The sequence below is a fragment of the Agelaius tricolor genome, unplaced genomic scaffold, assembly GCF_023055355.1.
Source record: "Agelaius tricolor isolate 1412-34295 unplaced genomic scaffold, bAgeTri1.0.p SCAF_8, whole genome shotgun sequence".
Lineage (NCBI taxonomy): Eukaryota > Metazoa > Chordata > Aves > Passeriformes > Icteridae > Agelaius > Agelaius tricolor.
Window position 1 is genome coordinate 38012227 of NW_027269268.1, and position 23258 is coordinate 38035484.

At 35.0% G+C, this 23258-nt stretch overlaps 1 protein-coding gene across 14 annotated transcripts in view; it reads left to right on the forward strand.

Moving 5' to 3' along the window:
• FRYL (FRY like transcription coactivator) overlaps positions 1 to 23258 on the forward strand; it is a 163595-nt gene that overhangs the window by 76420 nt on the left and 63917 nt on the right. For 10 of the 14 annotated variants that reach the window (XM_071432423.1, XM_071432426.1, XM_071432424.1 and 7 more), the window contains 18 exons: positions 2231 to 2370; positions 2789 to 2885; positions 3436 to 3515; positions 4001 to 4081; positions 4547 to 4715; positions 5563 to 5655; positions 9189 to 9287; positions 10698 to 10799; positions 13616 to 13660; positions 16867 to 16970; positions 17599 to 17707; positions 18706 to 18792; positions 19423 to 19594; positions 20272 to 20404; positions 20659 to 20766; positions 21969 to 22206; positions 22819 to 23004; positions 23094 to 23180. In XM_071432423.1, coding sequence (XP_071288524.1) covers positions 2231 to 2370; positions 2789 to 2885; positions 3436 to 3515; positions 4001 to 4081; positions 4547 to 4715; positions 5563 to 5655; positions 9189 to 9287; positions 10698 to 10799; positions 13616 to 13660; positions 16867 to 16970; positions 17599 to 17707; positions 18706 to 18792; positions 19423 to 19594; positions 20272 to 20404; positions 20659 to 20766; positions 21969 to 22206; positions 22819 to 23004; positions 23094 to 23180 — 2130 coding nt within the window. Of the gene's footprint in view, positions 1 to 2230; positions 2371 to 2788; positions 2886 to 3435; positions 3516 to 4000; positions 4082 to 4546; positions 4716 to 5562; positions 5656 to 9188; positions 9288 to 10697; positions 10800 to 13615; positions 13661 to 14197; positions 14221 to 16866; positions 16971 to 17598; positions 17708 to 18705; positions 18793 to 19422; positions 19595 to 20271; positions 20405 to 20658; positions 20767 to 21968; positions 22207 to 22818; positions 23005 to 23093; positions 23181 to 23258 lie in introns of those variants that run through there. The other 4 variants (XM_071432420.1, XM_071432421.1, XM_071432428.1 and 1 more) reach the window with 2 other exon arrangements.

Genomic DNA, 23258 nt, shown 5'->3' on the forward strand with positions numbered 1-23258 from the left:
ACAATAATATAAATTCAGCTAAAAGAGGAGAAATTTTGGAAAAGGAAATTTTTATGTTGATACCCTCATGAACTGTTAAAAATTTTAGCACCAGAGCTTTCCCTTTACCATTCCTAGCACATCAGGAAGCTCCAGACGGGAGTTTTTTTATAGAGCATATATTGCGTTTCTTAAAATATTTTTGCTTGTACAGCTTGAAACTGAAATAGCAAGTGTGTTTTTTTTTTTGTTTGTTGTAGGAAACATACTTGGCAATTTCCTACTCTTGTCCTAAGACACCAAAATTTTATGATCACACAGAAGCCTGTGTTGACCTTCTCAGTGACTGAAAGCAGATGGATATGAGGTTCAGGGTTGTTCATGATTAGGCAAAACTTGAGCATTGTTTTCAGGATCAGGATTTTGGCCAAAGCCAGAATTTGGGCTCTAGCATCTTACTATCATTTTGCTTCTCTCTTTTTACCTCTCACTGTGCTGTTGGATATGTTATGTGAAGCAATTAGCAATATGTTACAGCCTTTAAGACTTGAGCAGGATTTGCTGTTTCATTCTGAGGAACGGAAGTATACGTCACATCTATTGCAGCCCTGTCCTCCTGGGTATTACAGGAGCCCTTTGTCTGGATTGCTGCTTTCAACCTAGGCAAAATGTAATGCTACAATAAAAGAGTTTTCTTGTATGAGAAATAGATCTTTTATATAAGAATTTTTTTTTATTATAAGATGATTTTGAATTTAGTATCCAGGCAGTATAGTAGTTATTTTAAATGAAAAATAGCTGATGTTCTGCTTAGATGCTATGCAATATTAGCAAAGATGTCATCTTCCTTTTCATTAGAATACAAATAATTCAAAACATGGCAGGAAATAAATAATTATTATGTAAAACTTCTTCTTTTTCAAGAGGAAAATACTTTATTATGCCAGCATTTTAGCAGTGACATTTTTGAATGTGTGTGATACATGCTTGTTTCTCCAGAAGCCAATGTAAATTGCCTAACTACTTTTATGAACATTTATGAATAGTATTAGTATTGATAGACTCTGTAAACTTGCAGGAAAACCTAAATAAATGGTATAGTAAAACTTAAAATTCAACTTGCTTCTTTTTCTTCTGCTAATAAACCCATCAGTTCAGAGCACTATTTAATTCTTGAGCCTTAAGTAGCTGACTAATTAACAATCTGAGTAATGTATTCAGAAGATTAAAAGAGGTCCTTCTGAGGTTTTCCTGTGGTTAACTTGTCCCCATCCTTTCGACAAACCTAAAAACCCAAGATGCTTCAAATGAGGAAAAAGAAATAACTTCATTAATGTTTTATCAGAACACGTAATGGTGTAATATTATATTGTTATCTGGAATGGTGAATAATAGGTAAGTTACAGCATGAGCATGGCTTCTCTCAAAACCTTATTTGAAAGATCCAAGAGGTAGGTAATACATGGCATGAGTGAGCAACATGGTAACTCTCCCATTCCAGCCTGTGTTTAGGGAATGGGCTTGCTCCCTGTTGCCTCCTGGAAGCAAGTTTATAATGGCATTTTGCTGTCTTCAGTCATTCTTCTCCTTTCCAAAAAGTTTTTAGTTAAAGGAAGCATAGATAATTTAAGTTTAATAACATCTTAAAATCTTCCTTCTGTAATGGTTCCTGTTGCCATATATGTTGCACAAAACAGATGAGTTTACTACTCATACAGATTTTCTGAAAGAAAGCAGAAGATGCGGGAGTTATGCTAAAAGTAAATATAGCCCAAGACCCAGACCAGTCAAATGTATTAAACGCAATGTAGAATATCTAAAAGGCTCTTATTTTTGTTTATATAACAGCCAAAGAACCAAATTTTTTAAAGTTTTAAACTTGTTCAGTTTAGGAGGGCTGGCACTTGTAATTTGTGAAGGTTTCTATACTTCAAACATACATACGGTAACATTCAGGGACATCCTAATACCGCTGCTGTTTTCTCAATGATTTTATACACGTTATATGTCTATAAATTTGTCATTTTGTGATCCCTGTGAGCTTTGGAACACTTTACTTAAATTTATTATAATATCACACTCAGTATGTTATATTTACAGTAACTGTCCTAGGTGAAAATGAATATTAACTTGCCACTTTGTGAAGTTATGTGATATATGGTTTTTAACATTAAAATCAATTTGAAAGAATTATTCAACTCCAGGATTTTCATAGCTATATGAGGCTAAAGTATTTTTCTTACTCTTTCAGTTGATAAGCTCTATGAGCTCAGTAGCAGAGCACTGTCTCCCCTCCTTACTACGCACCTTGTTTGACTGGTACAGGCGCCAAAATGGAACAGAGGATGAATCTTATGAGTATAGACCTCGGTCAAGCACAAAATCAAAGGGGTAAGAATTTTTCTTGCAGAAGTCTGTTTGATTTTTCTTTCTCATAAGAAAATGTGTGCTTTGTACTTCTGTGACAAGTAAGTTGTATTTGGATTTGTCCTTAACTAAATTTGTGTAGAAAAAACACAGACTTCTTTAAGGTAGTGTATTTAACTTGTGTAGATGATATACATGAAGTGACTTAATGGTTTTGGTGTGGATATACAGATGGAAGCTGGATACTGGTAATTCTAAGCTAGTTTGTCCCCCTTTTTTTTTTTTTTTTTTTTTTTTTTTTTTTTTATTATTGGCAGGTCCACCTATCCATTTTATATACATCTGCAACAGTAATTACATGAAAAACAATGCAGTAATTGTCCCTGCAATATTTGTGTTCAGTCTTGTGTCTCATAGCTGTGTTCTTGATTTCTTATTTTAGGGATGACCAACAACGTGAAAGAGATTATCTACTTGAAAGGAGGGACTTAGCTGTAGATTTCATTTTTTGTTTAGTTTTAATAGAGGTTCTAAAACAGGTAAGATCTTTGGCTTTGGCAAATTAATTTTAATATTTTGCTTGTAAGGTTCGTTTTGATAATCTCCTTTAAATTTTTATTTTAAAGACTAGAACATATCTATGGTGAGTGTATGCAAGGCTGTAATTATACTCTCAGTTACATAAGGCCTTTGGCCTCTCCTGCCTTTTCTTTACATGCCTGCATTATCTCGGTTCATGTGTGTTGGGAAGCTGCTGATGTACTGCAAAAAGCAGAACTGTAAAAAATAACATTTAATTTATGCTCAGTACCCTTTGTCGGCTTAAATGTTCTTGAAATACAGGTTGAAATTGTTGGATAATGAGGTTAAAATCTACTTTAGAATTATCATTATTTGGCTAAGAATGCCAATACAGATTGTGTAAAAGTTATATAGTGCAGAATTAGCTTGATATATGCCAGGAAAGGATGTGTCCTTGGACACTGGTGGGAGAGATTTCTCCAGAGCATCTCACAGCACTGTTTATTTGCTTCATACATGCATGTATGTATAGGTGCTACGTACATGTAAGTGATATGTGCCTTTCAGATACCTGTTCATCCAGTGCCAGATCCTTTAGTACATGAAGTTCTAAACTTGGCTTTTAAGCACTTTAAACATAAGGAAGGGTAAGTTTCAATTGTGTACTTTAAAATATTTTGTATTACCAGCCTATGTTTCTTTGTTGTGATTGCTCTCTTTTGCCTCACATGTAACATGTTGGTGATAATACCAGTGTGAGTGAACACAAGTCAATGTCTTTAAATTGAAAACATATCTTGAAAGAACATGGCTGTGTTCAATGTAACACTGAGTTTATTTTGCTTCAAATATACAGAATGATTTGCTTCCTCAGACGCAGTAAGAAAAGTCTGAGTTTGGATAAATACAGTAAAATTTCTATCCAGAATATGTTTCTTTTGAAATAAGAAATGAAACTACATTGCTTTAAATGTCACCCATGCATTTCGTGTTTGAATTTAATTGTTTTTATGGTAATAATTTGCCTGCTAGGGGACAAATGTTTTGTTTGTAATTGAAAACTTGCTTGGGGTTTAGAAGAGCAAAGTTGTATTTAATGAGGTTTTTTCCCTTTTTTTTTTTTTTTCTTTAGATATTCAGGAACCAACACTGGGAATGTTCATATTATTGCAGACTTATATGCAGAAGTGACAGGGGTTCTTGCTCAATCAAAGTAAGTTCAGTCTCTGACTCTTTGTGTTTAGGAACAGACCAATGTAGACTTAAAGGCTATTTGCTATAGCAGAATCTATTCATGTACCCCAGTAGATAATCCTGTAAGTGTCAAATGTAGTCAGGTGTAGTGTACTGTGTCTGTCTGATGTTCCAGCACAAAAAAAATTGAACAAATCAAGAAATAATCTTTAGTACCATTGCTTTGCAGTCAGCTTGTTAGGGGCAGGGAAAGGAGGCCCTGTGCCAGTCAACTCTTGTTTACTTAACTGGTATATTCTCATGTACTGATCATCATAGGCACTCTTAAATGCCTGGATTTGAAGTACCAGGGTTCATCTCCCTTGCATTTCTCATACAGCAGCTGCTGATATTGTTACAGACTAAAGAAATTGGTTCAAAATTATAGACCTCATACAAAAGTAACTAAGAACGCAAATAATTGCTATCTGTATCCCTTGTTCAGGTTTCAAGCTGTTAGGAAGAAGTTTGTCACTGAATTAAAGGAACTGCGGCAAAAAGAACAGAGTCCTCATGTAGTACAGAGTATCATCAGTTTGATTATGGGAATGAAGTTTTTTCGAGTAAAGATGTATCCTGTGGAGGATTTTGAAGCATCATTTCAGTTCATGCAGGTAAACAAATGCTACAGAAAACTAAAATGAGCATAATTTAAAATGTTTAAGTCATGAAGCTACGATGACACTTGCTGTGATCAGTCACTCCCTCTACTTGTGTGCCATCCTTCATCCTTTTCTGTTCAGTTCCTAATTTTTCAGAGGTGTAAATTGTTTCTCTAGTTTGTGAGTACCTTTCATCAGGAGAAGCCTTTCACAATTGCCTTGGTAGTGTGGCAAACCTGTAATATATGAATTTAAGACTGAATGAAAATGGATAGCAATCAAATAATTTTGTCTTTACAAAAGCAGTGTATTAAAGAAAAAAAATTATTTTGTATATAATTTTTTAACAGAGGAGATGTCAAGACTTACTTTTCTTTAAAAACACTTCACTATGGATTGTTTATTGTGTATGGAATATTTAATTATATTTAATTTTCTTTGCGTCAAAGTCCTTTGAAAATGAAAATCAGTATTAAAAAATAAAATATAATTTCCCAATAATTTTAATAGATATAAGCATTAAAATTTTTTAAGCTTCAAAATGATCTGAGGGAAAATGTGTGTATTTATATTCTTTTATATTCTGAGTACTCTTTATATTCTGAGTAAAAAGTAAATAGCTATCTGGTATTACAAATGTTCTTCTTTCAATTCATTGAGGTGTATTGCTGGGCAAACAGGTTTTAAAGTTTCTTATGTTTTGTGAAGTTGATACTGCTAAGGAATATAAAAGTAACTCAAACACATTATATGTTTAAAATTAAAAGAGGCAACTAATGTTAGACTGCTAGTGGTTTTTATGACATAGTTATGTTTGTATTCCTTTTTCTAAATATTTTTCTAATGTTTTCTTACTAAGGAGTGTGCTCAGTACTTCCTGGAAGTAAAAGATAAGGACATAAAACATGCACTTGCTGGTTTGTTTGTGGAAATTCTCATACCTGTGGCTGCTGTAAGTATTTTAATCCCCCCGCCGCACTGTTCCTCCCACTTTCAATTGGGCTCTCATTATTAAAATTCTTCAATTTTCAAATCCTTAAAATGCTGCATTTTTATAGATTCAGAAGGACATCTAGTGCCTCAGGAGGGCTTACAAGGAGGCTGAAGAGGGACTTTTTACAAGGGCAGGTAGTGATAGAGCAAGGGAGAAGGGCTATTGCCTGAAGTAGGGTAGGTTTAGATTAGATTTTAGGAAGAAATTCTTTACTGGGACCCTGGTGAGGCACTGGAACAGGTTCCCCAGAGAAGTTGTAGATGCCCCATTCCTGGAAGTGTTCAGTGCCAGGTTGGATGTGGCTCTGAGCAACCTGGCCTAGTGGCAGGTGTCCCTGCCCACAGCAGAGTGGGGAGTTAGAGCTAGATTATCTTTAAGGTCCTGTCCAACACAAACCATTCTGTGACTGTTACATAGATTAGTCTTAAAGGGAAATAGGTTGATTTGTGTGTTGGCTCGTTTCCAAAGTTTTTTCAGAAATTTAAAAAATTGTCTGTTTTCTAGACATCTTTATTACCAGAACATTGTGTAATTTTATACATGCTTTAAAAATTTGAAATTTCCTTGGTTTAATATTTGTTTGCTCAAGGGTCTGGCTGACTTTTCTTTATTAGCTGAAATCTTTTGAGTTCTTTCTGTAGTAAGCTGTGTAACATTTTTACAGTTTGATAAGGAGAGTGTGAACTCTTATGCAGGAAGGAAGAATGTAGGTCTTGGCTAATTAAATAAAAATCATTTGTAGAGGTGAATGTCCACTAGATTTAATCCTTCAAGGGGAAGAGCAGTAAGTCATCTCCTGTGTGTGCTTTAAATCTAAAAGTAGAAATTTCACACAGCAGCCATGAACAAGGAAAAAAACTCATTATCATCCCAGTGTTGGATGTACTGTGCCTGGAATGCTGCTTGTGTAATCTTTTAGTCAAGACAGGCTCTCTTTCTTCCCAGGCTGCTTTGCTTGGTTTTGTGAAGCTTGTTCAGCAGGTCAAGAAGAAATTATGGCACCTGAGTATAATTCAAGTTGACCATTGACAAGCTCAGTTAATTTCTTCATAGTAGATTGATACTTTCTGGGATTGTTGTGTAAAATGCTAGTTGTATTAGCAGATGCCAGGCCCGTGTTTGGCATGCAGTCCCAAAAAGTGGCCAGTTGTGGCTTTGTGTTGCCACATAGATTATAGGGACATATCTTGCTATAAATGGAAAATTGGGATACGTAGATCTTGTTTTGTAGAATAGGATCTTCAAAGAGTAGCACACTGGGTGGGAGTCCCATCTGAGCAAGATCATAGGAAAAGAAAGGAAAGTAACTCTCTGAGTTCTTCATCCTCTTTTAAATGGTTTACCTTGCCCTGGGAAAATGCTTCTTTCCTTTCCGTGCTCTCAGTCTTGGTTTTTTGAGGTGGGAGGTTGTTTTTCTTTTTGTGGGTTTTGTTTGTTTGTTTTTATGGATGTTTGTTTGTTTTTGTTGGTTTTGGGGGGGGTTGTGGGTTTGTTTGAGTTTTTTTGTTTGGCTGCTGTTTGTTGGTTAGCTTTGGTATTTGTGGGGGGCTTGGGTTTTTTAAATTATTTTTAAATTACAAAGGAAACAATCTTTTTTCATAAGACATAATTAGAAAGAGGTGCTTCTAGTATGGGAAGAAGTTTTGATCTTACCCAGGCATGCTTATACTCTTCTAGAGAAGAATAGAAGAATTTCTTTCTTCTATTCTTCTTCAACACATTTTGTCATTTTGAATTCCATAGTTGCTTGGCAGCTGGAGTGGGAGTGCCGAGTGAAACTATTTAGCATTTAGGTAAATGCAAATATTAGTTTGCAGAATCATAAACGTGGTGAAAACTGCCCTAGAAATAATGAGGAAGAAGCAGCATTTGGAAGGTGGGACTATCCTCTGGCAAGGGCAGAGGCAGGAACAGGGCTGTGCAAAGCACTTGTGGTGCTGTGATCCAGCCTGAATCAGCGCTTCAGACACTTGGGGAGGGAGGCTTGATCTGTCCTTCTGACTCACTGGGTCTGTAATCATTTCATACACATGGAGCTTCTTAAATAAAAACGAGGAGCTCACTCCCAGGCTGAGGTGCGGTTGAGCAGGTTAGTCATTCTCTGGGAAGATGTGAGATGCAAGTTTGAATATTTTTCATGCAGCTGAAGGAATTGAATGTAGATTTTTCTGTATCTTGGATACAGAAAATCGCTCAAATGAGGAAGCTGTTGGGTTTCAGCATTGAGACTTCTTTACTGTTATTCCCTTGCTTAGTCATTCAGGCATTTTAAGAAACCTGACCTGATTTGGACCCTGCAGGTATGATGAATCACAGCATATTTTATAGCAGGGAAGTTAGGGCTGCTCTGAAAGCCTAAGATTATATCCCAAAGCAACAGTGCTGTGGTGACAGCAACTGACTGATTTCTCATGTGGAGCTAGCAGAGTGCTAATCAACCTATGGCCTAAGATAGCAAAAGATAAATAATTGGGTACATAGGAAGTGATTTAAATAATAACAACTTTCTCAGTTCTTTCTTTGTGGATCTGTACACATTACAGAGATACATGCTATTTTTGTGCTTCTACATCATGAAGCTTTTAGAGTGTTCTTAGCAAGATGGACACGATTTTTCTTTATGTAGTGTTAGTAGATATGTTTATGTAATATTAATAACTGTAAATAATAAAGATAACAAAAATTATCTTATGTTGTAAGGAAATTATATGTACAGAGTACCTCTTCCAAAAAAGCCATTTCAGTCTCCAACACCCCACCCCTCAATTTGATAAATTAGCAGAAACAGCTTAAAACAGTAGGTTGAGAATAGTGTTTAAATAGATCATCCTGAGGATCCAGAGAGAAGGCTAAGAGGCTTGCAGAGGTTTCAGTAAAGAAGGTGGCAGCTGCCTGGGTTGTGGAAGGAAACCTATTCTGTGTGCAAGAACAGAGTGGGTCAGAAGGCTGTAGGGCTCCATGTGTGTTTCATTAATTCTGAAAGCTGAGCAAAGACAACTTGCATGATTGGTTGACTGGTAATCCTGTGGATTATTTCTTAACTTTTTAGCTTTCAGTATTAAAACAAAGAAGAAAACAGGAGCAGTTAAGAGGGGAGCTGTGAAAGTTAAAGATACTAATTTTTTGAATAAATATACATATGAAGATCTTCAGTGTCATTTTTATTTGTTAGTTGGTATCAAATACATTTTCTTCTTTGAGTATGGAATAGAGACCAGATTCCTAAACCAGTTTATTTTAGTGGGCTGTTCTGTTGGGGTGGAGTTTTTTTGTTTGTGTGCTTTTTTTGTTAATTGTAACCATATGGTTGTAGTGTATGGCATGATTTCTTATGCTTCTGTTTATATTTCAGATAAATACACTGAAATACCTTACTAATGTGAAATTTAACTTTTGAGAGGTTTTGAATTCATAGACATCTTAATGTGTATTTAAATTGCCTTCTTTGCAAATTTTTACGCCAAATCATTTGTCTTTTTTTTTTTTAATAGGCTGTTAAAAATGAAGTGAATGTGCCATGTTTGAAAAATTTTGTGGAGATGCTTTATCAGACTACCTTTGAATTGAGTTCAAGGAAGAAGCACTCGCTGGTATTTTAAAGAAATATTTCAACTTCTTCATTTTGCTCATCTTAGGCTCTTAAGCTAGTACATTATATGAGGAAAAGCTTATCAAGCCATATTAATTTAAATCTTAACATCTCAGTATAATTAAATTCCCACAGTGTGTGTGCATTTGTTCTAATTTTGCTTTGTTTCTTTGTGCAGATATGTGCTCTTATCTCACATGTGAGATTGTCTTGAAATCAGTGCTTGTTTTTGATTATTTTAGTGGGTTTTAGCAGAATTATTTAACCTAATGTCTTTTAAGTAAAAAGCTTGCATTCAGGGAGTCTGAATATATTTAAATTAGGGTTAATTAAAAGATGCAAATGTCAGACAAGACTTTTTCAGTAAAATAGCAGCCTCTTAATAGCCCTGCTTTGCCTGGTTCTCTCCTCTCATCACACACCTTGTTAAAAATTTATAATTTTTTAAAATTATCTCTTATTTTTGCAGTATTTGGCTATTTTTGATGACTATGGCAGCCATGTTTCAAGTTGATTCACTTCACTTTGCTGAAAATGTAGAGCTAATTTTTGCATTTCAGTTGGCACATTAAGTAAATGCAAGTGAATTTAAAATGTTTTAGTCTCACTTTCATGTTACGGAAAGTTTTTTTTCTAGTATTTTCTTTTCTTTCTAGTATTCTGCACATATAAAGCATATATCATTGTATTATTAAACTCCTTACGTAAGAGTAACATAAAGTGGTTGATATTAGTACTAAAAATGTCATTTTTTATGAAGTTAGAAACGTTGTATCGAGAGTACTGTTTACCTACTCATCCTTTAGTTTTGCTTCATAACAAGAAATGCAGTCAGATTTGGTACTAATCACCATTATGTGTTAAAAGGATGTGGTACTTAAATCTTACCTTACTAAAGCAAAGCTAAATCATACTTTGCATATGCACAGATTTAAAATAAAATATATTGTGGTTCATTCCTCACTAAAAGTAGATCTCGAGTAGAAGTAGCATTTCTGACAAATTAAAGTCTGTGTTTGTACTGACGTTGGTATTTTTCCTCAATATTCTTGGAGGCAGTTCACCTGCCCAGCATGTAGAGCTACATGAATTGAGTCTTCTGGTTGCAGGGAAAGCCTGAACATTGTACGAAGGATCAGACTTCTCTCAGTCCTTGTTTGACATCATGCCTTGCTGGGGGATGAGCTTCACCTTGGTCCCACTGCCCCAGTGTGACCCCCTGAGCTCTTGCAGCACTCAGGAATTACCCAGGGCACTGTGCACAAGTGTCCCAGGGCAGGGGAGAGGGGCCATGCAGTGCCAAAACTGTGAGAGTGAGAGGCAGCAGCCAACTGTGTCTCATTCTCAATGTACAACACTTGGGAGGTCTGCAAAGAGCAATTTGATCAAGTCTTTTTCCCCCTACTCGTAGGCTTTGTATCCATTGATCACCTGCCTCTTGTGTGTCAGTCAGAAACAGTTTTTTTTAAATAACTGGCACGTTTTCCTGCAGAACTGTTTGTCACATCTGAAGGTAAGAATCCTTTCTAATTAAGGAACTGTTGCAAATCACTAGCATTTATTACAATATGTTTTCAGCATTCTTGTGCCAAATAAACAATGAATAATATTTGGCTGTTTAAATGGACACTGAAATTAATTAATTTCTATTAATTAATAGAAATTAATTTAGAATTTAATTTCTAAAAGGAAATTAAATGTTTCGAGTCTCTGTATTAAATGTAGTAGTAAGTTTTTGTGATGCTATATCATGTTGAAAATAAGTGTGGTCCCCTTGGGTATTATAATTTTTATTGAGAAAAATCTGCAGAAGTATCTGCTAACAAGGGCTATTAATGCCAGAGAAAATACAAACCATATTTCTTTATGTGTAAATTATATGTGAGAAAATAAGTGACTTATCTGCTCTAAGTAGAATGTATAGGAAGTGCAAACTTCCTATCTTGTGTTCACTTATTGAAGGAATAGAAAATGAACTGTGAGACTGGAAAAGATGTTAAATCTACAGCCTGTGATACAAATTTTAAAAAACCAATTACAGTGTCCCTTTAACTTGTGCCTTCTGTTGGTATCATTGTAACCATCAATTGGTTGATAAAGACATCAAGATATTTACAAATCAGTCACTTTATTGTAGTTATTGTACGTGTTCTTTCCTTGATTATGATTAACATAATTCATGATTTTGCCTAATGTATTGATTTTGATAATGTTAATAAATTCTTTGATCCTTCTTCACAACACTGATTCTGGTTAGCTATGAGTGACAGTTACAGAGCTTATTTGTAAAATACATAAACCAGCATGAAGTCGAAAGGAAAACGGTTTAGCTGCTTTGATTGTTTTGGGTCATTTGTTCTTACAGCATCTTTCACACCTTTCTGTTGCTTGTTGGGTTCTGTATATTTTTCATCTAACATTATTGCAGTTCTTTTGCAATATTTGCCTTGATTTTTGTTTTGTGGTTTATTTTGCTTATGGAGGCTGCTTGTGCTTTTTGTTTTTAAAGCTTTAAAAAAAAACTCCTTACAATCTAGGAGTTGCCTTTTTCTGGCATAATGTCCATTGCTGGTAATGGATGTATTAAAACTATAAATGCCAGTGAGTTTAACTGGTATTTGCTGAGCATGCATTTTATATTTTACTTAGATTTGTTAACCACTAACAGCTTAACACATTTACTGTAAGGCTCTATTCAGCAGAAATTCCACTTACGAATTTCTGCAATTCAGAATTTGCAGTGTTATGATGCTATGCCATCAATGAGTCCTTTAGGGTATTTTATGGCTTGGTTTAATTTGGCACACCAAATACTATCAAGTTTTTTGGGTGCCTGCCTTGTTCAGAAACTTCATTGAGCTTAATCTTGAAAAATAAACCCCCACTATCCTGATGTGTCTTATGAATTAATGTGTTCCTTTGTTTCTGAAGCTAATTAAATGCATGCACTCTGTAATAAGTAATCTCATTAATTTACAAATCTGAATTTCACAGCAGTTTAGTCTTTCGGATTTCCCCTCATTATATTTCCTGATTTTCTAATGACGAAAATTATTTTATTTGGAGTTATTTAAATATGTAAAATGAAATAAGAAATTCCAAATCTATTGCCTCTAGTATCCTTGTTATTAATAAAGTAATTTTGAAAGTTACTAGGAGATGCTTAGAGCACTAATAGGATTCATTTACCCCTGCTGTATTTGTTGAAATTAACAAATTTGGAATTGAAATAATGATAACACTTGGAGTCTGTCACGGGGATATTCCATGAAGAGTACAGGCATGCTAGAAGTCACCAAGAGGTAATGTAGGTTATGGATTCACGGTGCTCTCATTATTCCCTGGTGAGTGCCCAGTACAAACTCTCCTTAGCCATGAGCACCACGTTGCACGTTGGTGACTGAAATGAGCCATTTCCCATTTGCCGTGCTGTGAAAGCTCACACCTTTGCAGTGGTCCCACAGTACCTGATGCAGTTTGTTCATACCTGCCTTACCTTCTGTGCTATATTAAATTTGATAATGCTCCTGAGAGTGCTCTGAATCCTAAACCTGGCAATATTTATGGTCTTTATAAATTCTTTGTGCTGGGTTTCAGTACACATTGCCTTTAGTTATCTTCAAAGCAGGCTTAGAGTGTGGGGAGAACATCCTAGCCTTGCTGAAAGGAGGAAACCTAGGGTCTGGACCAGTGCAATTAGCTCATCAGTGAGCTGTAAGAGTCAGTTTAGACCAGGAGTGTACAAAAGGGTTGGTTTTTTTCTGGTATATATATAGTTAGCTTTGTCCCACAAATCAGTTGGGCTGCTGTTTCAGCACTGAACCCAGCAGGCATTTTTTTACACATTGTAGTGTAGGCAAAATTCTGAGTTTGTTCAGCAGACAGTAAAGCTAGGTCAGTATTGTAAAACACTTTGCTTACTTTTTTTTGACTAGTATTTACACAGACTAATTCTAGCAAGTTTGTCAGAAATTTGATACATTCTTGGATGAATCTCAGTTGTGGTATCTTTACTACCTCTTCTGGTGGGAGGAAGGAACATTTTAAAAAGCTGGAGAAATGGGAGAGAACAGTGTCTGTCATTCTGCACCACTGTTGGCTGGAAAAAGAGTATTTTTTTTTCTCACACTTTACCTATAGTGTCTGTTACCACAAAGCCTTGATAAGTGAAGGAACGTTTTCTGCCACTGTAGCAAACCCTTTATTTCTACTGAATAGAGTCCTTGCTAGAGAGCTATCTGTTGGTTTTGAGCTTTTTTTCATCTAACATGCATGTGCCTTCCATTCTCATGTTTGTTATGTTTTGCTGTCTCACATTGCTTTATTTAGATGCCATCTAACAACAGTATCAGAAAACAAATAGAAACACTGCAGGTGAGTTAATACGTTGTTGTAACTCAGTGAAACGTTGCTTTGTCTCATGTAAATACTTTTGTTTTGTTTTTTTATGTTATTTGTTGTATTTTGTGCTTTCCTTTCTTTGTAAAATCGCTGTTAGTACTGTTAGAAGCAATAGGACTAAGAATAGCTAATGTTTCAAAGATGTTTTTCTCTTGCCAGGGAGTAAAGGTGAAAGATCAGAAAACTGTCTAATACCAATTTTTCCTTGGGGGTGAAAGTGTGGCTTTGTGAGATTGATTATTAATATCACAGCTGGTTTCCCTGAACACCAGTGCATGTTTCCTCTGGAAGTAACTACCTATTCAGATGTATGGGTTTTTCTGTTACTTCATTTCAAAAAGTGTCTTGCATGTGAGCAAACGGAAAACATTTTCACAATAAAAAAATGTGAAACTGATTTACTGTAACAACTTGCAGTGCACTAACTTGAAAGACTTTTACACTGTTGGTTTTGCAGGTTTTAAAAAGTAGAAATTGTTTTAGTTCAGAACAGAAGAAAAGTTTAACATCAGTATTAAAAAGTACTTTCTTCAGTAAGTGACTACATTTGACTAACATGGAAAAAATGCTATTTTGTTTCTTGCCATCATTGAGATTTGTTTCATTGACTCATTTTAATGTGTTTTAATTTGCTCTTACATTTTTGGTTTTGTAACAGATACTGTTCCTGACAACTTTTTTCATAGTCTGCTGATACCATAATTTATGTTTAAAAGTTCTAGAATTTTAAACAAAACTATGTTTAAAAAACCCCAAACATATAGCATACTTTAAAATGTGACAGATATCATCTAAAAAAGACTAAAATTCTGCCAGATGTTGAATTACATAGCCATCTATTCCTTATTCTAGTTGCTCTAATGTCTAAGAGAAAATAAATACTGACATCTAAACTCCAGGTGTACATGCAGTGTTGTAATTCAGACCCCAAAAGCAATTTTGTGCTAGAATATTTTTTAGCTCTTCATTGTAGGAAGTGATAATGAAAGTTTTCAATGCTTAAAATAATAAAAGTACTGCAAAATTTATTTCCTAACTCTTTTTAAAAGGTTAATGCCTCTATATATGCTCCTTTTTTTCCTTTATAGCAAGCAAACTTTGTCATAACTACTCAGAAGTAGCTCTATTGGATGATACACCTGCTAACAGATGGAACATTGTTTACACATTATTAAACTATCTGCTACCTCTACCATTTTTTTATTAGATGATTGAAAGCCAACAATAATTTTTTTGTTTACTTCTGGACCTGTAAATTAAGCTCCCCTGTAGAATATCAGAAATTAGAAAATTGAAGTATTACTCATTTCCAGATGCATTTCAGATAGACTTTGATAACATTTATACCAATGAATTCCCCTTCTGCTCTGACAATCAGTAATTCTTGGCCTGTAAATTAAATACAATGAGTAAAAATATTGTGGGGTTTTTGCTGTTTAAGCTGATTAGACTCAAACCTATCCCACTCTTACCCTCTCGTACAGTTACATTTCCTTCTTCCTCACAGTAGCACTGCAGGTAAATTAACTGAAGAGTGAGACATTTATCAGTGTGCATAGTAAACAGGGACAGGTGTAACTTCTTGCTGGATAGATTTTGTCCAGATCATTTCCCTAAATTTAACTACTGCCTTGCTATAGGTGCTAATTCAGAGGTGGTGGTAGCACACATTGATGTGTGAAGGGAAGGTAGAACAGCATTATCAGTGATGTAAACTGGGTTAAGTTATTCCCTCTAATATTCTGGTAGTCAATCTTGTGTGTTACTTGTCTGTCCTACTTTGAAATACCACTTCTGCCTCTGTGATTCTGTGATAGGCTTTTCATGCCAAAACCAGTAGTTTGGACCCACCTGTGTTAAAGCCACCAAAATTACTCTCTTTTGTGTATATAATCTTTTACACAGACATGGACATGAGGTTATTTTGATCAGCTTATGGGTGCGAGTTGGACTTTCTTACTGCTAGAATTAATGTACAGGGAGCATTGAGGTTGTGGGAGAGAGAACCATGAGTGAGACCATCTCTTTTTGAACAGTATGTTTTTTTTAGTTCCACTTACACCCTTTGTGAATTTGCACTCCATTTATCCTGGAAGGACAAAGGCATCTGCAATTCTGACTCACTGGCTTGTGGCACAAAATATGAAATTAATTATGTTCAAGTCATCATATAGATATGTCTTGAAACAGTGGGACTTCACTGGAGAAGGGGAAGGTGTGGTTTTGGGGTTCTGTTTTTGCTTTTTTGTTAGTTTTGTTTGGATTTATTAGTTTGAATTGGGATAATGCCCAAAAAGTTGACAACTCGGAATCATTTATTATATTCAGAAATTTATACTTATGGCCAGGTCCAGGAATCTTGCTGGACACTTCTAGATTGTAAGTACTTCAAGAATCCCTATTTGGAAAGGAGGTTTCTAGAGCTGGTACAAAGAATGTTAGCTACTTTTTTACACAGTTTAAGAGCTTGGAGGAGCAAAGCTAAACTCAGTAGCAGCTTGAAGACAAAAATCATTTTGTGTTCAGTACATTATTTAAACTGAATTGTGCTGCTAGATTTTATATTAATTCAAGAAACAGTAGCATAATTGTTACAATAAAAGTTCATTGAAAGTGGACAAACACTAATACAGCCTGCAGGAAGTGTCTGCATTGTCTGAAGCCACACCCAGAGATGCATCTTTGTGTTCCTTCCCTGTTTTGCATTCTTTTCTTCTGCACCTGCTATTGTCTGCTGTCACAGGCTGAGTGATGGAATGAGACCTTGTGCCTGATCCAAAGCAGCTACTCCAATGTTTTAGACAAACTAAAAATTGGTTTGCTGTGAAGTAGGTATTTGTTACCAATGGCTTTCTGAGAAAAGTTCTTGAAAGCAATATACTCTTGGTGTGTTCATCTCAAGAGGAATATCTGCTTTTTAGTTACTGCTCTGCCCTCAGAGTTAGAGATGTGTAAAATGAGCTGGAGTTACTAGTTAAATAAATTTAAGGTTAGGAAATATGCAATACAGGCTTGTTTTCTTGTTTTTTTTTTTAAATATCAAAAACTTGTAGTCAGTATTAAACCCATCTGCTTTCATTGTTAAAAAAAATTATTTTCAAAAGTAAATAAACATTATAATAGAATTTTGTCAGCGTCTCACAGGCAACAATAACTGTATTTCTAAATTTATTTTACAGAATAAAGATCCCAAAATGTCCCGAGTTGCACTGGAATCTTTGTATAGGTTATTGTGGGTTTATGTTATTAGAATTAAATGTGAAAGCAACACTGTAACTCAAAGGTAAGTTCATTATACAAAGTATTTTAAACTACTGATGATGGAGATTTTATTCCAACCTAGTGATATCAGAAGAGAGCTTGAAGCCAGCTCAGGGATGGTTTAGTCAAGTAAGCAATAAATATTTTCTCTTAACAGAGAAAACCAAAAGCCCTTGAGTACTTTGATGGAAAGAATTAACAGAGTCTAGAATTGTCTTTGCAGGGATAGAAGAAAGCAGAGAGATGAGCAGGAAATTTATTAAAGTCAAAAGGCACTAATGATGACAGAACAAATTGGGTATGAAGTGTCCATCACTAAGTATGGACTGGAAATAAAACATTTTATTTATAATTGTGTATAATGAGAATTTGGAATAGTCATTCAGATTTTGCCCCTCCTCCTGACTGTTAGTAACTGGTTTAAAACAGGATATTTTTCAGTTCATAGAGGAACCCATGATCCTATTGCCTGTGACAGCTGGTGTTGGGCTTTCTGTATGTGGTCCTCCTACCTGTATAGGCTTCCATATTATTTCATAGTAGGTCCATACACACACACACTTCCAGATTTGAACTGTAACATCAGTGCTGTTACAAGTATCTATTTTTAAAAGATCTTTTTATTTCTTTTTGTTTCTAAACTCTTGTAGCCGTCTCATGAGCATTGTATCAGCACTTTTCCCAAAAGGGTCGCGCAGCGTGGTCCCACGAGACACACCTCTGAATATATTTGTGAAGATTATTCAGTTCATTGCTCAGGTAAGAATACATCTAGGTAGAGCCAGAATAGTAGGATGAACATCATTTGGAAGAAATGTAAGTTTAAGGTTTGTTTTTAAAATGTTTGTACTGAATTAATGGTCTCATCTTGAGTAGAATTTCTCCAAATACGTGTAACAAACGAAAGAATTCATTCTCTTTCTAGTGGTGGCAAAACTTTTTTTTTTAAACATCACAAACTGGTATGTACAAACATTATGATGATTAGTATTTACATTTGTATTGCACTGTTGGGGGCAGTGTGTGTGTATATATATTTTTTTTTTCTATGTTTGTAATAGAATTTCTAAATCCATTATGGTATTTTTATAAGGGACAAAGAATTAGAACAGTAATACCTATGTATGTTTAGCCTGGAGACTGACCTCAGTAGACAGAAATAGTATGCAATGAATGCAGTAGTATATAGTCAGCATTACAATTTGATTTATATTATTTTAGGTGCTTTTCTTGTCCTAATATCAAAATGCAAGATGCAATCTCACATGATGAGCTCTCATTAATCTTTAACTTTATAGATCAGAGACATCTTTTCCTGTCTTAGAAATAGCTTGTCTGTGCTTCAGCTTCCAAAACTATTTGCTTTTGGTCATACAAGGATGAGGCAGGATGCACAACTCATAACTGTTTATATTTTTTTGTATTTATATTGTAGTATTTTTTTCTACCTTAGGGCTTCTCTTTATCCCAGTTTCTTTTTTCTAACAGCTCATCTTATTTGTAGAAATGTGTTTGATCTGATGATGAATTGTCTGGGAATTTTTTCAGGAGAAATGGTTCAACCATATCAGGGGATGAGCTGTGTTGAGTTGTACTAGATTTAAAAAAAAAGTCATAAGAATAAGGAAGAAAAAAGGAATATTTTATAAACTTTTTAAATAACTTTTAAGACATGATACCCAGTAGCTGTGCAAAGTCAAGAAGTTAGGCGTATTAATGGAAAAGAGATGATCATACAAATCTATTTTTCTTTGTAGGAACGTTTGGATTTTGCAATGAAAGAAATAATATTTGATCTTCTTAGTGTTGGAAAATCACCTAAAACCTTCACGATTAATCCAGAGGTAATAAAAGCTCATTACTTGCATGCCATGAGAACAAGGCATTGAGGGATTTTTGAGGGGGAAGTGGTTAACTTTGTTTGCACCACAATAAAAGCAGATTAATGAATATCTGAAGGAGTGTTCTGCTAACACTAAAGAAATAATTGTTGTGCACCGTTGCTGTTTGATTTTAGGTGAGCAAGCAGTTCTACAGTTAAGACTGATTTCAAGAACAATTTCAGAAAATACGGGTTTTTGGTACAGTGTAACTGTAAAGCATTTTTTCAGGAAAGTCATGCCTCGCTCTTCAAGACCCAGTCTAACAGATGGGATGTTTAGCAATGTCTGTCTTCAGTGTGTTGCTCTAGAGGTTCAAATCAAGTCCTTGAGTGCTCAGTACTATAAAATATTCTGTATCTTAGCCTGGGCCAAGTAAGTTCACTTGAATCACAGTGTGGGGTGGCACAGAAAACTTAAGCTCTATTCCTGTTACTTTCATTACCCTAATATGTAACATTTAAATAAGTTCTGTCCTGCTGTCTGTTTAAAAGAGAGGAAAAATGCAATTTGTATTTTGTTTCTGTGTTACTTCAATATTGTAATTTTTTCTGTTTTCTCTTCCCTTTTTTTCTCCCATTTTTGTTCTTGAAGAGGATGAATATTGGCCTCAGAGTCTTCCTTGTCATAGCAGATAGCTTGCAGCAAAAAGATGGTGAACCACCGATGCCAACAACAGGAGTTGTTCTTCCATCAGGAAATACTCTACGTGTGAAGAAAATTTTTCTTAATAAAACACTGACAGATGAGGAAGCAAAAGTTATAGGTATGTTGTATTCTTTTGCAAGTTGGCATTTCAATATGTATGTGTATATTCCTAATTATTCTCATCAGTACATTAGGGTAACTTTATTTATGTATTTATTTTAATTGTTAGCAAGAATTACTTTGATTCTTAGAGAGGGCTGCTAGACATTATTGACCCGCTGGTGTCTCAGACTAAACCCATGTCTTTTCTTAAAGTGTTTTGCACTTATTGCAAAATAAGTACAAAGAAGCCTGAGTGCAGTGAGTGTGGTAAATAGCATGGCAAGTTTTTTTTTTCTTGATGTCACTCTAAAATGTCCCAAATGTCTCTCAGCTGAGTGGAGTAAGACAATCTTGATCCCTGTACCTTGTTGATTTTCTATCAATGAGGTAGTCATCTCAAAGGACTGTTTCAACATGTCAAATTTAAACTAGAACTAAAAAGCTTGGAATTGAGAAAATAAGAAGCAGCTAATGGTTACTTCATTGCTTTTGTTTTTCCTGCAGGAAACTTCTACTTTTGTATAATGTCTTATATTTATAGATATGTATTTAATAAATACATGCATTTGTTTTGACAGTTAAAGTATATATTTCATGTCATCTGTGCAATAAGAAACTTGTCCTAACCTGAATAAGTGGCAGATATTTTAATAAAAATATGAAAGAAGGTGATAGAACTCTTTGATTTTTCAGGAATGTCCATATACTATCCTCAAGTCAGAAAAGCACTGGATAGCATTCTTAGGCATTTGGACAAAGAAGTTGGAAGGCCCATGTGCATGACTAGTGTGCAGATGTCCAATAAAGAACCGGAAGACATGATTACGTATGTACTGAATTGCAGCATTTTCACTGTCACAGTAGCATCACATTCTTTTTATTCTCTTATGTTGCAGATGCCATTATTAAAGTGTTACAGTTGTGGGGTTTTTACTGGACTATTAAGTGAATGTTAGTTTCATTAATTATTGATAAAAATGTTTGTTACCTCCATAGTTGTGGCATGAAATGGAAAATACATTTCTAGTGTACTGAAATAGATTTTCTGGTCTCTTTATTGATTATAAACTGCTTTTGTAGGGGTGAGAGAAAACCTAAGATAGATTTGTTCAGAACTTGCATTGCTGCTATTCCAAGACTGATTCCAGATGGCATGAGTAGGACTGACCTCATTGAATTGCTTGCAAGGTAAGAGAAACAGGATTGTGCTCTTAGTGGATGTTCTTTTTCAAATGCTGCGTGTGCACGATTGTCAGTGTCCTCACTCTGCAGCACGAGTCGCTGCATGCAGGCTCTGTCCTGGCTGCTCCTGCCAGCCTTCTGCAGTTGGTCAGCTTTTACTGGCTATAGTAGCAGGAGGCAAATTTATCCTGCAGACTTTGCATTTACTTTTAGAGAGAGTATTCTGAGAACTAGGAATTTATTGCTGTTGCTTTGTTGTTTTGAACTTGTTTTATCTTTTTGTTACTGCTATACTGTTTTTCCTCTCTTTTTTTCTTCTGTTGCAAATACTATAAATTTTCATAAAGTCATTCTTGTTTGACATTGCTAAAATTTGAGACAGGCACCTGGGGGAAACTTAAGTATTTTTCTCTACTAATCCTGCTTTCTTTTTCCATTTTTCTGTGATCCAACACTACCCATATTCTTCCATCTCTTATCTCAGTTTAAATTGAATATACCTTGTCAGTACTGATAAATAGTTGAGAAGATTTTTTTAAATTTTAAATGTAAGAATAGTCTGGCACAGAAATACAGGACAACTTATAGCTTGGAAATTATAAATCCATTTTCATATAATGGGTTGAGTTACAAATATAAAAAGTTAGCAATAACTTAAGAGAATAAGATTTTTCTAACACTCTTTCTTCAATGTTTAAAATAATATTAAAGACATGAAATTATTAAGTAATATTATAATACTGGAAGAGGTGTCTTCTACCATAGCAGGCTTAGACAGATTTTTAAGTATATGTGCAAAGGATTGTTTTGTGAATTTTTTCTCATATCCAAAGTAAGTGTCCTTTAGCTGCAAAACAAATGTGTTGTTTTCAATTTTAATTTGAAGAAAATAGCCTATACATCACAGGGTGCTGGTCTGCTGAGCTCAGACACCTGCAAAGATCCACCTTTGTTAAACACTTGATAGTCTTTCTTGAAGGCTGTTTATTTGTATGAAGTTTTGTGAAACCTCACATTATTTTGCTGTAGTAGAAGTGTCTTCTGTTACTAGCCAGTTTCAGTTTTATTCAGTGCAGAAAATGAATCTCTGTGGAACTGTTCTACATTATACAGTAAAGAAGGAAGAGTAAACACCGAACTTTAAATTACAAAGGCTGGTTAAGAGTATGCTTTTTTAGGGTGATGATACCAATGTTTTTTTTAAACAGGCTGACAATTCATATGGATGAAGAACTTCGTGCATTGGCTTTCAATACACTCCAAGCATTAATGCTTGATTTTCCAGATTGGCGGGAAGATGTTCTTTCAGGATTTGTTTATTTTATTGTGCGTGAAGTGACTGACATCCACCCAACGCTTCTTGACAATGCAGTAAAAATGTTAGTGCAGCTCATAAATCAGTGGAAACAAGCAGCCCAAATGCACAATAAAACCCAAGATGCTCAGGTATATCTATATAAGGTCCTTTGATGTTAAAACATACTTGGAATCTACATACAAACTTAGTAGTGGGCTTTACTGGTTTTGTTAAGTAATAAATATTTAGCTAAATTTCTTACAGCACTTGAAGACTTCTAGATCTCTCATTTTAAATTAACATTTTTTATCAAAATAAAATTAGTCCCAAATTATTAAGTATTACGTGAACACTAATTCATGACCACATTTTGCTTACATTATAGGAAATATGTAGGAGTTACTAAACAGTAGAATTAAGCCCACCATTTTTTACTTGCCAGTAGAAAGGGTCCAAATAATTTAATATCATAATTGTTTACAAAAGAGTATTGCTTGAGGTTTTTGAAATTTTGCTCTCATTGCATCATCTTGTGAGAAAGTGAAATAAAGATGTTCTTATGGTATTTGTTTGGACCAAATTCAGAGAGGTGATAAAAAATGAAGTGACTAATATTATGTCATTCTCATAATGCAAAATTTGACCAGTACCTAAAAATCTGAATATTTTATTATTAAATCAGCCATTGCTAATAATGGAACTGTATCTTAGCTGTGTTTATTTTTTCTTTATTTGCTTAACTTCTGTGTTGTTTTTCTTAGCGTGGTGTGTCCAATGGGGCTGCCCATACCCTTCCCCTGGAGAGGACCCTTTATTCCAGTGTATTCCATGTGGTGGAAGGCTTTGCTTTGGTCATCCTTTGCAGCACAAGGCCTGCCACCAGGAGATTAGCTGTCAGCGTTCTCAGAGAAATAAGGGCCTTGTTCACACTTCTAGAAATTTCAAAGGTAACAGTTGATGACCCATTCTTAGGCTGCCTGGTGAAACTGCTTTTATTTTGACATTCTTTGAGCCTGGTATGCTTTGTGTTTTGTAGAGTGATGATGAGTTGGCTATAGATGTAATGGACAGACTAAGTGCTACTATCCTGGAGAGTTTCATACATCTCACAGGGGCTGACCAGGTAGGACCGTTTTTATGTAAAGTTGCTTGTAAGATGAAGTAATTCTGTAAAGCTATCCCAAATGAATAGTATGTATTT